The sequence below is a fragment of the Berghia stephanieae genome, chromosome 8 (assembly GCF_034508935.2).
Source record: "Berghia stephanieae isolate SIO BIC M18660-M18661 chromosome 8, UCSD_Bste_1.3, whole genome shotgun sequence".
Lineage (NCBI taxonomy): Eukaryota > Metazoa > Mollusca > Gastropoda > Nudibranchia > Aeolidiidae > Berghia > Berghia stephanieae.
This window is the reverse complement of record NC_088367.1, coordinates 22225293-22245744: the sequence shown is the minus strand read 5'-3', so window position 1 is coordinate 22245744 and position 20452 is coordinate 22225293. Positions and strand designations below refer to the sequence as shown.

Here is a 20452-nt window from a genome sequence, read left to right as displayed (position 1 = left end):
GTTGTTGTTGTTTGGGTTTTTTTTCTGGCCATATTTTTAAACACGATTTTTCCTCCGGAGCACGTCATTCATCTGGTTACGATGAGACTAAAAGAGTATCAAAGAAATTAAGGAGCAGGCACCGGTGTAAGATAAAGATCTGAACAAGTGTGTATGAAAGGTGCCAGACAAAGCAAGAAAGAAAAATATTTTAATTTTTTTAAATTGGGCTTTATATAGCGCAATATTCACTAAATGTGCTCAAAGCTCTTTACAAGGGATCCCTGGTCAACAGTAACATTAAACATGTAGGACGGGACATGCCATGCCAAAAAAAAAATCAGTCGACTTCGACTGGGGATTGAACCTCAGACCTTATGATTACCGGTCAGACGTGCTACTATTACACCACAGAGGCTCCCGATAGTTGGGACAATTTTATTACCTATATTCTTCACAAAGAATAACTTATTTGAAAGGGATAAGAACTTGGACAGATGAAGCTGAGAAAGGTGGCGCTGCTTTAATAGAATTGGCAAGAGATAGATCAGCTTGGCGGAAGATGACCTCCGACGTCTGCTTCAGATATGGAACTACATGAAGATGATGATATTCTTCACAAGGCGCTCGTTTTGCGCTGTGAACCCTCACTTGCATCAAACAACACATACATTGAACACGATGGGACGAGGACGAAGACATTTGAGCGAGTTGCTCCATTTTATTTATTTTTAAAATATCAGATTAAGAAATTAAGGAGCAGACGTCGGTGTAAGATAAAGATCTGAACAAGTGTGTATGGAAGGTGCCAGACAAAGCAAGAAAGAAAAAAACAAGAAAAAAAAAATCCCAAAAATCAGTCGACCTCGATGGGGTTTTTTTTTACCGAATGACCAACCGTGGGAAAGTGAATCAGATATGTTGAGGGGGTGAATGGACCGAGTCCTCACGCTTAGAATAAGGCCGTCGTCTCTCTCTCTCTCTCTCTCTCTCTCTCTCTCTCTCTCTCTCTCTCTCTCTCTCTCTCTCTCCCTCCCTCTCTCTCTCTCTCTCTCTCTCTCTCTCTCTCTCCCTCTCTCTCTCCCTCTCTCTCTCTCTCTCTCTCTCTCTCTCTCTCTCTCTCTCTCTCTCTCTCTCTTATTTGGCAACGAATCAAATGTGTGTGTGTGTGTGTGTGTTCGTATATAGTATGTAGGAAGGTAGGTCGGTATATACGTATGTACAAATGCATTTATGTATATATGTGTGCACACGCGCCTGCGTTTGGATGTTAGTAAGCTGACCAGTTAGCAAACAACATTCGATGGTACGAGTAAATGAAGTCGATATTGAAATAATGATAAAGACTCCAAGAAGAAGAAGGCACGTTTTGTGTCAAAAAGATTAACGCTTACTGTCAATAGAGACAATCTGGCTGACAATCTTCCAAAGTTCAATATCAGTACATCTTATCGCGTCACCTTTGTTATAGTACAATACTGACAAACTCAAACACCCCCCCCCCCTTTTCCCCAGAAAACTTGTCCGTCAAATATCGATGGATTAAAATGACTCGCATCTTGTCAAAAATTCTCTCAAACCTAGGACTTCCATTAACTCTCAAACCCGGAACTCTTCATTGAGTTCTTGGCAAAATGAGGGTCATTGTGATTGGTCGATATTTGAGGAAGATGTTTTCTGGCTAGCATTTTTAAAATGTATTAGTCTTCTTGTTTGTTGTGTCTTTGCTTTTTGTTTTGTTTTGTTGGGTTCTTTTGTTTTGTTTTTGTTTTGTTTTGTGTTTTTTTTTTTGGGTTTTTTTTTTTTTGTTTTTGTTTTTTTTTTTTGGTTTTTGTTTTTTGGGGGGGGGGGGGGGGGCTGGACCTGCTGAGGAAACAATGCTGGAGGCAAAGTAAGAGGTGACGAGCACATTGCAATTGTTCAGGCTCTTAAAATAGTCGAGCACTCCTAAAAACAAAGTCGCGTACACCAATATCTCACGAAATGAGATTAAAAGATATACATATAGGTAATAACTGACATCAAAAGTTAGAACCTTTGGGTTTGTTTGGGCTTGATTATATAGATGGATGGATATCCCAAATGTGATAATTAATTTGTTCTATTCTCTTGTTTGGTTCCTTGCAGACGGCGGAAACACCAACCCAGCAGTTGCAGGTTCCCTGACCCCACCCGACAAATTAAACGGGGACTTGGTCAGTCTGTCCCACTCCCATCATCCTCATCCCCACTCCCACTCCCACCACCCCCACCCCCACCATCCACATGGGGGTCTCCCAGGCCAACCCCCTTCCATCACATCTACTATGCAAGCCCCTCCCAGCCCCCTTCCCACCCCGTCCCCGCCCTCCCTCGGCAGCCTGTCGGCATCCTCCAATGGTAACTCCACGACGATGACGTCAAACGCAGCATCCTTGATAGAAGGGCGACAACCCATGGAATTAGATGTGGCCACTAGAACCCCCTGTGCACTACAGTAAGTCACCATTACACAGCCCTTTGCTCCTTTCCTATGAGTTTTTTTTTTTTTTCAGTGGACAAAGGCAGTCTAAGCCAAAGACCGAATTAGAGGATAGAAATCTATCCATGCCTTCTGTGCCTCCTGGCTCTAAGATTTCAAGCTTGCCAGCCTGTATGAGATTGTGTATTTTAAAATGCAGTCTTTTCGTAAATGTAGGAGAACAGGCCTGGAGGAGTAAAGGGATGTTTTAAACTTCCAAGGGATTGGGAATATTTCATTCGGTGTGAAAGAACAGGTCTGGATGGGTAAAGAGATATTTTGACCTTCCGAGAACTTTCATCTCTATGGGCGTATCTAGATAAATTAATCTACATAGGTATTCTAATTCCTATCCTTCTGACAGGTGTCCAATGAACTCCATTGTTCAAAATCAAATTTTCAAATCAAGTCTACATGGAACACTTATTTGGTGGTCCATTATCTTTACTTGTCATCAATCACCCTTTACTGTGTTGGTTTTTGATGCAATGGTTTTGTCTCATTCACATTCGAACAATATATTTTTCTGCAAAATGATTTTGCTTTGATTGAGAAGTTACAGATACAAAGCGCTTAAAATCCGGGACTTTGGGATATATCAAGTCTTCAAATACTGTGTTCCAGAATCACATCCAACAGGACCCAACACTTTCATAACTCTGCTGAGCATTCTCACAGTTTCTATGTCATCACAAAAATTAACAAGGCATTCACAACATTAGTATTTAATTTTCTTTACATTGAAACAATCAAGCAAGATCTTAGATCTACAGAATGCGCTCCAAAGATAGTTTCCGCCTTCCCCAAAAACCACAGGGTGATCGACGGATCACGCAAATCAACAAAACTTGCCGATCACATACTTTGTTTAGATATATTCATTTATTTTTCTTTTAAAAATTCATATTTTTTAGTAGGTCAGTCAAATTGTGTTTGTTGTTTTGGTGATTTTGCAGTGCATTTGTCTAAATTAATCTGCCCTCACTCTCATATCTCCCTTTTTTTTTTTCATTTCAGGTCTTCTGAAGACAAAAAGTTAACTAGGTATGAAATGGAACCTTTTTTAATTATGGTACTTTATTTAGTGACTTCTTCTTTCTCAATGTTTGACATTCAGCCGTCCACCACACTCTCCAGTTTCCAATTTTAAAGATAATGCATCAATTTCATTTTAATTTAGATATTGAATTCCTTGACTAATCAAATTATTTCAAAGAGTTCACAATAATGGTGTACCTGTCCACCATCACAAATAAGATAAATGACAATGAAAAAGATGATGATGATGACAACATTATAAAAATGATGGTGATAATAATAATAATAATAATAATAAAATTGCTAATAATAATAATAATTCAGTCAAAGCGTGTATTTGGTATACAGTTTTATCGGAACAGCTGCTTAATTAGAACGATCTGATACTAATACTAATAAAATGATGATGATGATGATGGGAAGAAGAAGAAGATTGATAATGATAAAGTGATTAATCTCAGAGAAAATGTTACAGTTCACTCAATGTATTTCCCCTTACCCCTCTGCCAGCTAACTATCATTTGGATAGCTATGTCTCTGTATCAAGCTGGTGGCAAGTGCTCTTTCATAAACTGGTGTCCTATCCAAATGATATTGAGCAATTAATAATATCCGCTTAACTCGATAACACCAGGATAAGGCACCAGGATAAATTCTGAAGGGCCACTTTTAAACATTTTACTATTATTATTTTTCTGGCCTAATTCAGGAGGAAAATGACCAGTTTTATCAAATAGGTATGTGCACATTTTTTAAAATGAAATCAAATTCCTATTTCATAAAACATGTCACTCATTAGTCATACTTATACATTCGACAGTTCCTTTCTTCAAGACACAACATCAAGGTTTTGCTATCATTGTCACACGTCCCATCCCATCTCTGACTTTATTCAAAATTGCATTACACGGCATTCATGACACCAGCTTGTTCCTTGGATGTCCCAATCATGACCCATTTTATAAAGGTCTTTTGAACATTACTATTATATATTGCTGATTGATCTCAATGTTTTGATTCCAGGGAAGCCATGCGTAACTACCTCAACAAAAGGGATGATCAAACCCTGGTCATTCTTCACGCAAAAGTTGCTCAGAAATCTTACGGCAATGAAAAAAGGTACAGCATTTTAATCACAAAACGATATTATTATTAATTTTTTCTGATCCCTTATGTCTTGATCCAATAAATTGAAACTTACAATTCATTACTTATCGTTATTTTTTCCTTCGAGCTTCAAGCAGCATTCTCATTTAGAGGAAGAAAAAAAAAAAAAATTTTTTCTGGAGTTACCGTAATTTCAAGGAGAGAAAAAATTCTCTTAGAATTTCCTTAAAATTATAAACCATACTCAGTTCTACACCCATGATGGCTAACTTAGTTGCTTACTACTTGGCTGTCAACAACAAAGGTTATATTTTCATATAAAAGTTTGTAATTAACATTTTTATGGTTTAGTTTAGTATTACTGATATTTTGCCATTTAATATTGGTGGTTATTGATTTTGAAATCTTCCAAGTAGGCAGGTTTGCCTGAAAGTGAAATTTTTCACTATCTTTAGTTCAACACAACATACGACTGAATTGAGGCAGTCGGTCTTAGTTTAAATTCTCAATTATGATTTTCTATGATTTTCTATCTTCTTTCTTTTTTTTTTTTCTTTTTTTCAAAACCCAAGATTCTTTTGTCCCCCTCCCTGTATCTATTTATTTGGAAATGGTTGGAAAGAGAAGCAGGAGAGAATGAAGAGTGAAGGAGCAGCTGAATCCGATGTGGAAGTCTGTTCCTTTATGGGCATCGGCAATTCGGACCAGGAAAAGGTCCAACTTAATCTGGAAGGGAAGGTAATATATATATTACATGTATGATTGTCCTTTGTTTTATCACAGTTTTGAAGTAGGGACTTTGATGATTTATATTATATTGCTCTTAATAGACAAAGTACATTTGATATTCATGACAACTTGTGTAGCCTTTTGGGATGTAAATTATTCTTTAGGATAAGGAAATATTTGTATTTAACATTATTATTTCAAAATTAATGACTATCTGTAAAGAAATGTTGGTTTAAATGTCTCCACTAGTTTTGTGTCTCTCAAAGCTGAAGATGGATGGCATTTGTGCAGCTTTGTGGTCTTTTGGTATGACACTCGCCTTTGGATCCAGAGGTCTTGGGTTCGAGTCCCGCTCTGAGCGGTGCATAATTGTCCATGGAAAAGACTCTTTATTCACATTCTCTCACCGTATTTGGGTTTAAAATGAGTGTTTGGCGTAAATGACGTTTTTATATGCATAAAAAAAAAAGTAAAAGAAGGTCATGTGACCATGAATGCTAAATTAGTGAGATGGAAAAACAAACGAAAAATGGGTAGGAATAAACAGTGAACACTGAAACCTTGGGGATAAAAATCTTTTAAAAAATTATTTAGTAGTCCTTCGGAGCCATTCGGCCCATGGAGCCTGAGTTTATCCTGGTTTCTATAGTGTAAAACAGACAACAGCAATTGCTTGCTATCCTTTGGATAGGACGCTAGTCTATCACAAAGTACTTTCTGCCAAATCTAACAGATTCAGCTACCCATTCATCTCGACTGCACCCGGGATCATCACGGTCCCTTTGTGTGTGTGAAGCGAGTGCTCTACCAACTGAGCTATTGGGGACCCCTCCCCCATTAGAGGAGACATGAGAGATGATTTTTGCAGTAAGGGCCCTCCATCCAGATCTGTCTCCAGTTTTCCTCATTAATGTTGGGCTGTCCATCTTTGTCCATAACTTTACATTGTCTATCCTGTTTTTTTTTTTTTTTTTGCCGTCCTTTCCCTCTGCCTTCTTCCAATGTCCCTAGCATAATGGCTTTTGCCAATGTCTTATGTTGAGAAACATGGCCAAAACAAAATATTTTCTTCTTTTAAGACTATAAACAGGAAGGATTCCTGTGGTCCTGTCAAAGCCTCGAGACAGGCTAATATTTTTAGGATGATTATTTCTTGTATTTTTCTCTCTGCTTTGTCTAGCACTGTTTCATACACACTTTTCAGATATTTATTTTGTGATAAGGGCAATTCTAAATCTTTCAAACATAGGACTCCACAGATATCCGTAAATGGGATGGTGGGGGTGAAGGGGTAGATATTAATTGAGTGGATTGTCTAATTTATCTATTTATTTTTTTTTTTTAAATTTGTGTTCCTCAGACTTACTGTGCAGCAAAGACATTATATATATCTGACTCGGACAAGCGCAAACACTTCATGTTGTCTGTACAAATGTTCTATGGGAATGGCCAGGACATCGGGGTGTTCCAAAGCAAGCGGATCAAAGTCATATCCAAGCCTTCCAAGAAGAAACAGTCCTTGAAAAATGCTGATTGTAAGTGTGACTGGCTTGACCAGTGATGAAGTTCTTTTAATCATATCAAATTTTTCAAAATAGATGTCTTTCAAAACTATCAAAGGCAAAACAAACAAACAACAAAAAAAAGCCCTTAAATGCAAGATTGTCCGTGTAAGCAGTTTATTAGTTGTGTAGTCATGTCAGAGTCGGTGTGACTTCTTGTATCATTATTTGGTCACTATGCCAATATCACCATATATATTGTATTTTAATTTGTACCTACCAGCCAAGTGTATACATAATAACATAGTCTTTGGAGTGAATTTCAGTGACGAGGGAGGGGGGGGGGGGGGGGGGGGGGGGGGGGTAAAACCTAGTAATTGAGAGATTTCAGATTGTCCCTTATTTTAGTTTCTGTTTTTTCAATTGATTGTTTTTGGGGTTTTTTTTTTTCTTTTTTGGTAGAACTTAGGTATTTACTATTATCAGTTTTAGTTCCTGTTTCATTTAATTATTGGGGACTGTACATATATTATAAGTCTGATTAAAAATTAATGAAGTGTGTTAAATAGATCAGACACAGTTAGATTATCAAACTTTTAAAACACCTCATATCTAACGTTAACTATTATCAGTACTTTCTTTTTTTTTCCCAGCTTATGGGACTATTTATCTGCTTGGTTACAAGCTACTTAAGGATATTATGACCTTCAGAAATACACTGAATACTTTCTATAAGGAAATTCTCATTTTTTAAATTATTTTTTTTGTTGTTGCTGTTGACTAGTGGAGAAAGCTGCAATATTTGAGGGGGAAATAGAGGCTATTACGTTAAGGCAGTCATTTTTATACAACTATATTGTGGAAATTAATATAGATTCATACAAATATTTTGAGCCATCAACGATTAAAAATCAGTCTTGTAATAAAGTCTGTAGGTACGCGTAAAAATATCTGGCAACAGGACGGCCAGGTGGTGATTCCCAACATCAAAGGACCAATAATTATGCCCTTGCAGATTGTATGGATAATCCTTTAAGTCAATGAGTGATAGAATTGCCCTAAATTTAAGACAGGTTTTTAAGTTGCTCATATATAAATCTGTGAAAACAAAATAGTTTTATATTTTGTAGATTTGCCAGTAATTCTGTGCTCGTTTGGCGAAAATTTAACATGGGCTCTGTGGAACAATTTTAACCCCCAACCCTTTCTTCTTTTTTTTTAAGATTGGATTTTGTAATTCAGGTAAAGGGGGAGGGGTGGGGAAAGGTGAAACAGTTGGGTAGTATTGAAATGTTGCAGATTTATGCTTTTTTGACCAGCTAATTAAAACAAGGAAGAGACAAAAGGAGCGTATTCAAGCTTTAATGTTAAGCAATCTCAATCTAAATTATATTTTAAAATTTTCCTGCCATACTGCCATTAGGGTCATAACAGAAGCATGCGTTAGGTTCTGATTAAGCTCTTAGAAAAGTTGGCTGCTGTGTATTAAGAAGGAGAGAAGATCAACAGCTTTTAGTCATAACTTTTATTATAAACAATGAACGGTTTTATGGAGATTCTAAAAATTAATATATTATATGATAATATCAATTATTTATCTCAATTACTTCCAGTGTGTATTGCATCAGGGACCAAAGTGGCCCTATTCAATCGTCTCCGGTCACAGACAGTTAGTACTCGATACCTCCATGTAGAGAATCACAACTTCCACGCCAGTTCCACTCAGTGGGGTGCCTTCACCATCCATTTGTGTAAGTAGTCAAAACTCCCAACATCATTCGTTTTATGTAAGGCATAGTTAATAAAGAAGCTCTTTCATTTTTCTGGAAGCAGCTCGCCCACCTCTCTTTTTCGGCCACTGAATGGGGTTCCTGACCTCCCATAGTGGGCAGGGAGGTACATACTGTGTCTTCAATTCCCCTACATCTGTTTTCCACCATGCTTTCTGTCTTTGTCTTGGAATTAGATTACTTGGTTTTGTCCTGGTCCTGGACGAGAGAGAAACAGTCAAATGTATAGTTAGATTTGGGAGATGATATTTTTTTCCTTGTAAATCATCTCTCTGTTATGCACTGTATTATGTTTTCTTTATATTATATATGATTTGTAAAACATTTAAGTGTGTTCCTCTTTGTGGGGACCTTTCCTGGTGTTTGGATGAAACTTTCAGAGATCTCAAACTGTGTACTTTGATAGTGTACTCTTGGAATCTACATCTTACCTATTTGAATGAATTCCCCTTTGTCTTACCTTTTCATGGGTGATTTAATTGTAAGTCTAATACTTTTTACTGTCCCATTTTCCTTTTTAATAATAATAATAATAAATGGCATTTATATAGCGCTTTACCCCGTTGTCACAGGCTCTAAGCGCTTTACAGTGATATAAAACAAAACATATTACTGTAAGACAAGTTTGATGGAAACGTGATATGAATTCAATTTAACAACAAAATATGATAATAGTATTGCAACATTATGATGATGATGATGATGATGTCCTTTTTACTGGCGCTGATATGACCTTAATGCGTTGCAAGTACTGTAAAACCCTTAAAAACAAACAACAATTTTTCGGCCAGGTGGCGGTGTTGTTTTAATTGGATCCCGAGTTCGACTGTCCGACACTGTGATATTTTTATTCTGTTTTCGTCTGGCAATTTTACATGTTTTAGCATTTTTTTATGAAAATGGAAAGAGGACATGAAGCAAAAGCAATTTTTCCATTATTCTGATTCTTCTGTAATGTGAACTATGTGGATTATTTAGAAAAATACAACATTAAAAAAAAAAATTTTTAATTTTTGTCCTCCATTTTGTTTCATCTAATTTTATTCTATTCCTCATAGTGGATGACGAAGAAGGAGAATCGGAAGAGTTCACAGTGAAAGATGGATACATTCATTATGGATCTACCATCAAGCTGGTGTGTTCTGTCACAGGAATGGCCTTGCCTAGATTGGTATGGATTGCTTAATTACATAAGTAGATGGAATAGACATACAGTTCCAACACACATGATGGCTGGTCGGGTTGATGGACAAGTGGGTTGTAGTATTACCCCGGTTTCCATAGCATTATACGGATGATAGGAATTGCTTGCTACCCTTTGGATAGGATGGTAGTCTGTCACAAAATACTTTCCACCAGATCTAATAGACCCAGCTACCTAATCACTGCTGGGTGGAGGATGTAATAGATGTAACCACTGCCAAATATGTACTGAGATAGGCAATGTCAGAGTTGAGTGAGTTAATACTTTCCTATTTTTAGCAAACCAATCAGAGTGACGATTTTGGAATATACCTTGTTTTGATTGGTTGGTAATATTGATTGGCTACGAAATATCTCATGAGACTTGTTCATACTTAAAGATTGTACATCTTTAATCCCAGTTGCATCGCCTCTGTCTTTCATTCTCTCGATCGGCTTCCCATAGAGCAGAGAAAGATTATTGTTAGCCACTTGAGTGCGATGTGGATAAAATTAGTTATTTATTACTTAAAACACCTGGCAGCTGTTTCTCTTTACAAGATGTCTGCCTTGACTACTGGAGTGGGCATTTTGAGCGAATTTACTGTAACACTAGTGGGTTTGGAGAGAAAATTTAGCGTTAAAATGATTCAAGTTAAGAGGACATTTCTTCTGAGAAATCACAGCCCCACTAATTAAAAATAAAAAACTGTTAACTTTTCCTCTTTCCAAATGTCATATGAATACTTTAACACTTCCCTTTCTTTTAACAACAGATAATACGCAAAGTAGACAAGCAGACATCGTTATTGGACGCAGATGATCCAGTGTCTCAGCTTCACAAATGTTCTTTCTACCTCAAGGATACAGAACGCATGTATCTCTGTCTGTCTCAGGAAAGGATTATTCAGTTCCAGGTTAGACGTTGAGTCCAAATTTATTATTTTTTACTATAAATATATTCATATAAAACTTACACAGAGCATTTAAAGGTTTTTAGAACCTATTAGCTCTTAAACGATACAATATATTTTTTGTTTTCTTGTTCATGCGACAACTGTTTTGATATAGGTTGATTTGGTTTGGCAGTGTTATTGTTATTGAATTTGTGTAAACAATGTCTTCTTATTGTCAAGCGCTTTGGGGTTTTGACGAGTGGGGACATAGAAATATGCTTATCGTGCAGCATTATGGTCTAGTGGTATGACATTTGCATTCAGACCGGAGGTCCAGTGTTTGAGCCCCGTTCTGTGCAGCTCACAGCCAAATCCTTAGAGATGGCTCTTTACTCACATTCTCTCACTGTACTCAAATGTAAAATGAGTAGCTGGCTGTTTACAGCGTAGTCTCTTGGAAAAAAATTAAAGAAAACCCCCACGCCCGTCATTATTCCTGAATATAACGACCACGTGCCTTATCGACTGCTTTGACTGTTGATCTTGGGTGGTCGTGATAGACAAGTTTGACTGTATTTAAGAAAGTCCAACGGTGTATGAATTTCTGACATTACAGTTTGATAGGTATGTCTTTGTTTGATTTCTTTTTTTTTCACTCAACATATTACTTTTTCAGTCCTCATCCCACAGTGGATATGGACCACCAATGAAACTTTTCCATCATCTTCTGCCATTGGCCAGTCTTTCCATCTCCTGCCAGTGCATCCCAGACCTCCCCAGCTCTACCAGAAGGTCTCTCCTCCAGGTTGACCTTGATCTTCCTTTTTTCCTCTTTCCGGATGGATTCCATTTCAGGGCTGTCCTTGTGACATTGTCCTTTGGTTTTCGCAATGTATGTCCTATACTCAACAATATAACTTGCTAATATTTTCACTCCATTCCCCATATTCGTCCACCCCACAGGCCACTCCGTGTCCCAAGGAGGCCAACAAAGAGATGATAAATGACGGCGCCTCTTGGACCATCATCAGTACAGACAAGGCAGAGTACACTTTTTTTGAAGGCATGGGACCCGTATGTAAACCTGTCACACCAGTGCCAGTTGTCAACAGTCTCAATGTGAGTCCATGCAGAGTCAGGGACACTATTTATATCTATGACTTTTATTGGATTATCGTTGCGGGGGGTTTAAAATTGTCATCAACCAATGATAGCTCAGTTCGTAGAGCACTCGCTTCACTTGCAAAGGGACCATGATTGGTCCTGAATGAAGTCGAGATTTTTTTTCCTGTCAGTGATGAGTTTTACATGAACTGTTGGGGGTTTAGTTTTACATGAAATGTTAGTTCAATGATTAGTTTGAAATAAAATTTTGGGAGTGTCAGTGATTAGTTTAAAATAAAATGTTGGGAGTGTCAGTGATTAGTTTGAAATAAAATGTTGGGAGGATGAATGATTAGTTTGAAATAAAATGTTGGGAGTGTCAGTGATTAGTTTGAAATAAAATGTTGGGAGGATGAGTGATTAGTTTGAAATAAAATGTTGGGAGGATGAATGATTAGTTTGAAATAAAATGTTAATTTTGAATGTTTTTTAATGTTGGGAGTGTCAGTGATTATTATTGGTTTTACATGGAAGATCCAGCAGGTTTACGAGAGTTGCAATAATGAAGTCCATGTTCTTTTTTTCTCCCATCCTTTGTCAGTTGAATGGGGGTGGAGACGTGGCCATGCTGGAGTTGAATGGGGAAAACTTTACAGCTGACCTGAAAGTGTGGTTTGGAGAAGTGGAAGCTGAAACTATGTATAGGTGTGTATCGTATTCCTTCCAGGATTAAAAAAAAAAAATTTCATTAGCAAAATTGGACATAGAAACATTTATGTTTTATCACATGGATCAAACTTTAAAATAATAGACGCACATGCACACAATTTGGTTGTGGTCTGTAGTATTGCTTTTATTCCCTCAAGATACCACCTAGAAATAATTTTTCAGATCATACAGTGCAAGTCTCTTGTAAGATATATTCTTATTGATTATGTCCATTGGCATATTTGTTCAATAGCTCATTGAGGGGGAAAGAGTCACTGACCTTGCTCAGTGTTGCTTGACTTTTTTTAACCAGACATACTGCTCAGCATTAGACATGCACTAAATCAGGGAGAGAGAAAAAAACAAGAAACATTTCGAAACAAAATCTGATTGTTTTTGGGTTTTTTTAAAGGGAAAAAAAATTGGATTTTAAAATGTTCCAAATTACAAAGTATTTCTTTCTTCATATTTTTGTTCACTATTTCATACAAGCAACTTTGTCCACTGTAACCCTGTAACATGTTTACAAGTTATCTGTTCAATAGCTTAGGATTCAGGACAATATTCACAAGTTGATAGTATTTCTATTACTACTCCAAATATGTCCATGTATCATAGACCATCCATCCCCCCCCCCCCCCCCCCCCCCCCCCCCCAGGTAGAGCGTCCACAAATTCCTATTTGATGTGCCAAATAATTATTAAAGCTCTGAACAAGTGTGAATGAAAGCTGCCAGACAAAGCAAGAAAGAAAAATAGGAGAAAAAAAAACATCCCATTTTTGTTTTGGGGGGGGGGGGGGGGGGGGGGGGGGTTTCTTCTATTTTTCTTTCTGGCTTTGTCTGGCACCTTTCATGCACACTTGTCTGTCAGATCTTTATCTTATACTGGTGCCTGCTCCTTAATGTCTTCAAATAATTATTAGAAATTAATATAAAAGCTTCAAAAATGAACAAAAATAAAAAAACTAACTTGGGAACGTTTTGGGCTCAAAACCCCTCTTCAGATGATACAAGATTTTGTTTTGGCTGAAAAGCAATTTTGAGTCTAGTGGAGGTTTTTTTTTTTGTTTTTTAAAATAATTTTTGAAGCTGTTATATTACTTTTTGTTCATGACATAATATAGTCGACAGCTTTTAGAACCTTAGGCTTGATTTGACGGGACCAAATTTTCCCACAGGTGTGATGACAGTATGTTGTGTGTTGTACCAGACATTTCAGCATTCCGCACTGGAGGCAGACGTTGGGTACGACAACCTTTGCAGGTAGGATTGATTCAGGCTGTCATTTGTTTTGTTTGCTTGTTTGTTTATCTACCACCGCACCCCACCCCTTGAAAACTGTTGTGTACTTTTTGCACTTTGACACACATATATATCGACCCCACTCTTTATAAAATTTCAATTTACATCAAGACTACAAAGAAAAGAAAAAATCGCTCAAAATTTGTGGTGCACCAGTCATTCAACTCAAAACATTTACAGATTTGCAGTAAAAATGGAGATAACAGAACATTTCTATAAGTTGTCATTTTCATTACATTACGTTCAATGCTGCTAACCCTCTCTTTTTATTTTTTAAAAATGCAAACACTCCTAAAAAAGGGAATTTCCTTTAAAAGTTGGTAAATAATATGTCGCCGTTTATAGTCACATGATCATCTCTCTCCTAACAAATGACAAATGATGCCAAAGACATTGACAACAGAGCCACTCTTCGAGCAACAACATGCTTTTGGATAGGTCAACTCCTTTAACCCCTGGATAGGGTTCCTGATCTCCCATAGTGGACACTTGGTGTCTTCTATACGCCTGTATCTGTTTTCCAACTTGCTTTCTGTCTGTGTCTTGGAATGAGATTACTTGGTTTTGTCTTTTTTCCTGGACAGGAAAATGTCAAATGTGTTATAGTTTAGGGAGACGATATCTTTTTCATAGTAAATCATCTCTCTGTTGTGTTTTGTTATGTTTTGATTGTATAATGTAAGCATCGGATTTTGTGCCTGTGTCTGGATGAGACTTTTAGGTGATCTCAAACTAAGTACTTTGATGGTGTGCTCTTGGAATTTACATCTGTTCCCTATTTGTACCATTCCCCTGTGTCTTACTTTTCTTGTTTGCTTTTAATTTTAAATCTAGAATTCTTTCTACTACCCTACTTTGCGGGTGGTTGGATGGGAGCATCACCCTTGAATCATATACCTATGATGTTCGCATGGGTGTACGATTCGATAGTGATGTCGTTTCTTCTTCTCTTTACTAGCCTATCCTGCTTCTTTGGTTTGTGATTGTATTTTTGACAGGGGATATTTTTTTTTCTGTAAATCTTCTGCCTGTTTGTTCTTGGTTATTTATAATTTAGCTTATGATATCTTTAGGTTATGATTTTGATTTACATTTGTACTATTTTTGTTAGATTGCTTGTTTTTTTGTTTCAGCGGTCTCTCATATAACCTCAATTGTGTTGGAAGAGACCTAAAGCAACAAACAAACAAACAAACTACCCTACTTTCTTCCTTTTTACTAGCGCTGAAATGACCTAAATGTGCCACAAGCGCTGTAGAAACAAAACAAAACAAAAAACCTGTGGGGTTTGTATTCATACGCACAAAAAGATTATTTCATGTAGCCAATCAGCCATCTATTCAACCACTATTTAAGCAATAAAATTATCCAAAATATTCTGCAATCGTGACGGTTTTTAAAAAGTTTTCAACGATTACAGGGTTTTCCAATATTAGGTATGGAATAATATACATTTTATGTGTTTGGCAGCACTGTTTTAGTACTTAACAAACATGAGCTTTTATATAGCGCAATATCCACCTAATGTGCTCACAGCGCTTTACAAGGGGCCCCTGACCAACCGTAACATGTAGAACGAGACATGACGCCTGTTAGCGATATTACAATTTTTTTTCCCCCGACAGAGACAACGCTGTTTAATGGCCAGGCACTCAGTTTACACCTGAGTACGGTGAGAGAATGTGAGTAAAGAGCCGTTTCCTTCCAATCCGAAAGCGAGTGTCATACCACAAGACCACATCTGGCACTGATATGACCTTAATGTGTCGCAAGCGTCGTGAAACCCTTAAAAACAAATCAACAAGACCACATAGCCGCATATTATATTATATTATGTTACATTATCTTCACAATAAATACATTCCATTCTCCAATGTTCCCAGGTTCCAGTATCTCTGGTGCGTTGTGATGGCATCATCTACTCCACTGGTCTCATTTTCACCTACACACCTGAGCCTGGTCCACACCAGCACTGTAAAGAGGTAGACAAGATACTCAATCGGCCACCGGCCAGCCCCGACTCCACCTCCAACAACTACAACAACAGCTCCTTGTGATAAAAATTATGTTTTTATTATTATTATTATTATTATTATTATTATTATTATTATTATTATTATTATTATCATTATTATTATTATTATTATTATTATTATTATTATTATTATTATTATTATTATTATTATTATTATTATTTGGTAATGTTAAGATTATTCTTTTTACTACTATGTTATTATACTTTTATTATTATTTATTTATTTAATTTTTAAAATTATTTTTATTGTTATTGTCATTTTTTATTATTTTGTTGTTGTAGTTATTATTATTATTATTATTATTATTATTATTATTATTATTATTATTATTATTATTATTATTATTATTATTATTATTATTATTATTATTATTGTTGCAAACCGAAATATTTAAAAGGATAGGAGAGGGACAGTTGAATTCTTTTCATTTGACTATTTCAAACCCAGGGATGGCTATTGTGTGATGTCATCTCTTGTATCTCCCTTTATCATCTTTTGTCGCCTTGAATTTAGACTCTTGTCTTTGTTTGGAGATAGATAAGTTGGTTAGCCACCACCCTGTATGGGGTCTTTGTTAGAGAGGGCGAAAGAAGTCGAGACGTTTCCTTTTGTCAGAGATGATATTTATCTCTGTTTAAATATTGTTTTTCAGTGTATAATTGTTAGTTATCAATATTTCGCATGTATACCAGCACTATTTTAGCTGGCCTGTCTTTTGGTCAGATTTAATTATAATATGATGTTCACCTAAAAAAAATTCCAGCACTAAGTTATTTTGCAAAACTAAGGAGAAAAAATTTGTCATCAGTACCTCTGAAAACCAAAAACTGACAATCTGGCATCAATTTTATAGTAGTTTTTTTTTAGGAAAAGTGCATACAAAGTCGATACTTTGTCCATATTTCTTTTTAACCTTTGAGAATCCATTTTTGCTACTCTATTTTACATTATTCAACCGACAGAAAAGTATTTTTTGTGGCAATCGTCACAAAAATAACATTTTGACACATTGTCATATACAGATTTATTTATATTTAATTGGGGAGGGGAGGACATTGTCATATAAAGATTTATTTATTTTTAATTGGGGAGGGGAGGGGCGAGCAAATAAGGATTTTTCCATTGTTTCCAAATTTTTAAAGCGAAATTCAAGGGGAAAAATAGTTGACATCTGGATGCTTTGCATGTGAATCAGCCATATTGAACATTTATCTTATCCCAGTTATTTTGATGTTTTCTATGAATCAGAATCAGAGTGGAATGAAAATTCATGGTGGGTAAGAGATCTCTTGCTATGTCTTCTATTTCTCTATATCTGTTTTGTGAGTTTTGGGATTATGACTTTGTCGACTATCCCATTTCCTTCCTCTTTATTGGTGCCGATATGACCTTAATGTGTTGCAAGCGCCGTAAAACACTTAAAAACAAAAACTTAGAATTAAAACGCTTATTTGGGTGACAATTTTTTTTTGTTAGGAGGGGTGAGGGATTGTTCAGTTATATTTAAACATCTTCAGATTTGATGTTTGTTTATATGTGTGTATCCCCTTTGATACAGACTTTAGTGTGTGTGTGTATGTGAGAGAGAGAGGGGGGGGGACTAAGTCGCACACAAGCTGGTGTGTGATGGATGGTGTTGCCATTGTCAGGAATGTCATAAATTATTGTTATCTCTTCTATTCTCTCTCTATCTGCCGTTTCTTTCAGTGCGGCTTTCTGTGCCATTCCTGACATTTGTTCACCTACTTCAGTTATAAGCAGTAAATATCATATTGAGGAAGTAGGGAGCAGTTCCAGTGTAAGTAAGGAAAAGATCTGAAAAAGTATGTATGAAACAGTACGAGACAAAGCAAGAAAGAAAAATGTAGAGGGGAAAAAAACCATCCCAAAAAAATCAGTTTTCCTTGACTGGGGATCGAACCTCAGAAGTATTTCTTTTTCATGTATTTTCATTCTTGCTGTGTCCGGTTCTGCTTCATACACAATTTTTCATATATTTATAAGAAGTAACTACGAACAAAGAAATATATATATATATATATATATATATATATATATATATATATATATATATATATATATATATATATATATATATATATATATATATATATATATATATATATTTGGACATACAGGGTAGCTCCAATTTTTTAATATTTTTTTTTGGATAGGAAATAAAACACCAATGATAAACCTGCTTATTCCTTGATCACTTTGGCATAGCGGCCAACTGTCCCGATAAAATGTGGGACTTGCCCATTTTGGCAATCTGAATCTGAAAAAAACTGTAAAGAAAAAATAAATTGTACTGTTTTTATTGGCGATGTGCGCTTGGACAAAAAGCTCAGAACATTTCACCAGCCAGAAACAAGGTACTAACCTTATAAAAACAATGTTTAACCTTGAACTTTTATAGTCTTGATTAATTCAGTTTAGTGAGAACTACTAATAAAAATGGCTGGCTAAAAACAGTAACAAAGACCTGAGTGACGTCAACTTTGTTCTATCTATATATGTGAAAATGACTTTTGCATGTCCCAGGAGTGTCCTTTTTTTTTTTTTTTTGACTAGCTAATTATCTCGACAGAAAAAGCTCTCTGTCTAGATTATATTATATAATAGTCCAAACATACTGCTGTTTGGGGTGGTAACTGTTTGTGTCTTTCACAAGAAGTTGGCCGCGATGCATTTAATCTTTCACTTGAACTTTAAGGACGAGGGGAAGGGGAAGGGCATGAGGAATGAATGGGTTTTAAGGGGTTTATATTAAATCGAGGAAAATAAGATTTTTAGTGGTGGGTTTGTTTTTTTTCCTGGTTGTAAGCTCCAAGACCAATATGGATGAAATCAAACTGACTGGGGCTAGGTTATTTTATGTTTTATTTATCTATTACAGATTTTTAAATAGAGATATTGTAATGAAAATATTTATAACTTCATTATATGTATCATTCATTTTTTATGTTAGTATTGTTTATATGTTGACCATGGAGAGTTTTATGTGTGATATCTTAATATAATACACTATTGTTGCAAAAAAGGTTTTCAAAAATTGTTTATTTGTTGTTCAGTTTTCTTGTCATTTTATTCTATCCAGGGTTGTGAAACGTTTTAAAGACTTAAATTTTTATGATAATCTATTGCGTTATTGTTTTTTGTTTTTTGATAATTTTATATCTTTTCTTCTTTTTATTTTTTTTTCTTAACATTTTTTTTTTTTGGTCATAGATCAAATCAGTTCAGACCAAGATACAAAAAGTGGTGTTAAAACTGTTTTTTTTTTTAGATTTGACACGAACATCAATGACAATGTACTTGCTACAATGATTGTTGTCGGTGATCTTTACTATTTATATTGCATTTCATTATCATCAAGTAGTTTTTTCTTTCATTTTCTTATATGCTTTGATCTTTACAGTCAAATGTGTAGAATCTTTTTGTGAGATGATCTTTTTTTTCCTTTTTCTCCTTTGTAAATCATCTCTATTATGTACTATTATAGAACATTTTAAACGTTTGAGGGTTTCCTTCAACGAGTGTGTTTTAAGTGTTGCTAAAACTCTAAAATAACATAGCAAAAACAAACAAATGGACCCGTTTGTCACTGAGAGTGACAGAGATTTTTTTTTTTTTGGGAGGGTTTGATTTGTTTAATTTTAAAATTATTATTGCATCTCTTATAGTAGACTTATGTAGTTATCAGTCTTTCAATTTGGATGACTCAATCCATTACGCAAAAGTTATTGTTATTATTATTAGATACTGTTATTTTTATTATTTTTATTATTATTAGATACTGCTATTATTATTATTAGACACTATTATCATTATCATTAATAACTATTATTATTGTTGTTGTTATTAATACTATCATAATTATTATTATTATTTTTTGTTGTTGTTGTTGTTTTTGTAGTTGTTATTTATAAAAATTACAATTGTTACTTTTTATAATTACCACTATTTATTACATTTCTATTTGACTATTTCCTCTTTATCTATTTTGACCTGCCATAGCGGGCAGTAGGTCAATTGCTGTATCTTCTCTCCCCCTATTTCCGTTTTCCCAACTTTCTTCCTGTCTTTGTCTTGGAATGAGATTGCTTAGTTTTGGCAGGGAGGCACTTACTGTGTCTTCTGCTTAGTTTTGGCAGGGAGGCACTTACTGTGTCTTCTATCCCCTATATTATCTGTTTTCCAACTTGCTTTCTTTTTATGTCTTAGAATGAGATTACTTGTTTTTGTCCTGGCCCTGGCTGAGAGGGAAACAGTCAAATGTATGGTTAGTTTTGGGGATGATATTTTTTTCCTTGTAAATTTTCTCTCTGTTGTGCACTGTATTATGTTTTGTTTACATATTATATATGATTTGTAAACATTTGAGTGTATTCCTCTTCTTGGGGACCTGTGATCTCAAACTAAGTACTTTGATGGTGTGCTCTTGGAATCTACATCTGTTTCCAATTTGAACCAATTCCCCCTTTTCTTACCTTTTCTTGGGTTCTTTAATTGTAATTCTAGAATTGTTTTTGCTATCCCATTTGCTTCCTTTTTACTGGCGCTGATATGACCTTA

The 20452-nt window shown here is 35.6% G+C and overlaps 1 protein-coding gene and 1 long non-coding RNA gene across 3 annotated transcripts in view; both read left to right on the top strand.

The window, feature by feature from the left end:
• The window catches only part of LOC144978376 (recombining binding protein suppressor of hairless-like), a 38667-nt gene extending 22766 nt beyond the window's left edge, over positions 1-15901 (top strand). For both annotated transcript variants that reach the window (XM_078924318.1, XM_078924317.1), the window contains exons 3-14: positions 2107-2455; positions 3497-3523; positions 4541-4636; positions 5197-5362; positions 6714-6888; positions 8469-8606; positions 9704-9816; positions 10604-10744; positions 11687-11842; positions 12429-12532; positions 13715-13799; positions 15722-15901. In XM_078924318.1, coding sequence (XP_078780444.1) covers positions 2107-2455; positions 3497-3523; positions 4541-4636; positions 5197-5362; positions 6714-6888; positions 8469-8606; positions 9704-9816; positions 10604-10744; positions 11687-11842; positions 12429-12532; positions 13715-13799; positions 15722-15895 — 1724 coding nt within the window. In that variant the 3' untranslated portion in view covers positions 15896-15901. The remainder of the gene's footprint in view (positions 1-2106; positions 2456-3496; positions 3524-4540; positions 4637-5196; positions 5363-6713; positions 6889-8468; positions 8607-9703; positions 9817-10603; positions 10745-11686; positions 11843-12428; positions 12533-13714; positions 13800-15721) is intronic.
• LOC144978380 (uncharacterized) overlaps positions 1-20452 on the top strand; it is a 397383-nt gene that overhangs the window by 374910 nt on the left and 2021 nt on the right. The window lies entirely within an intron of this gene.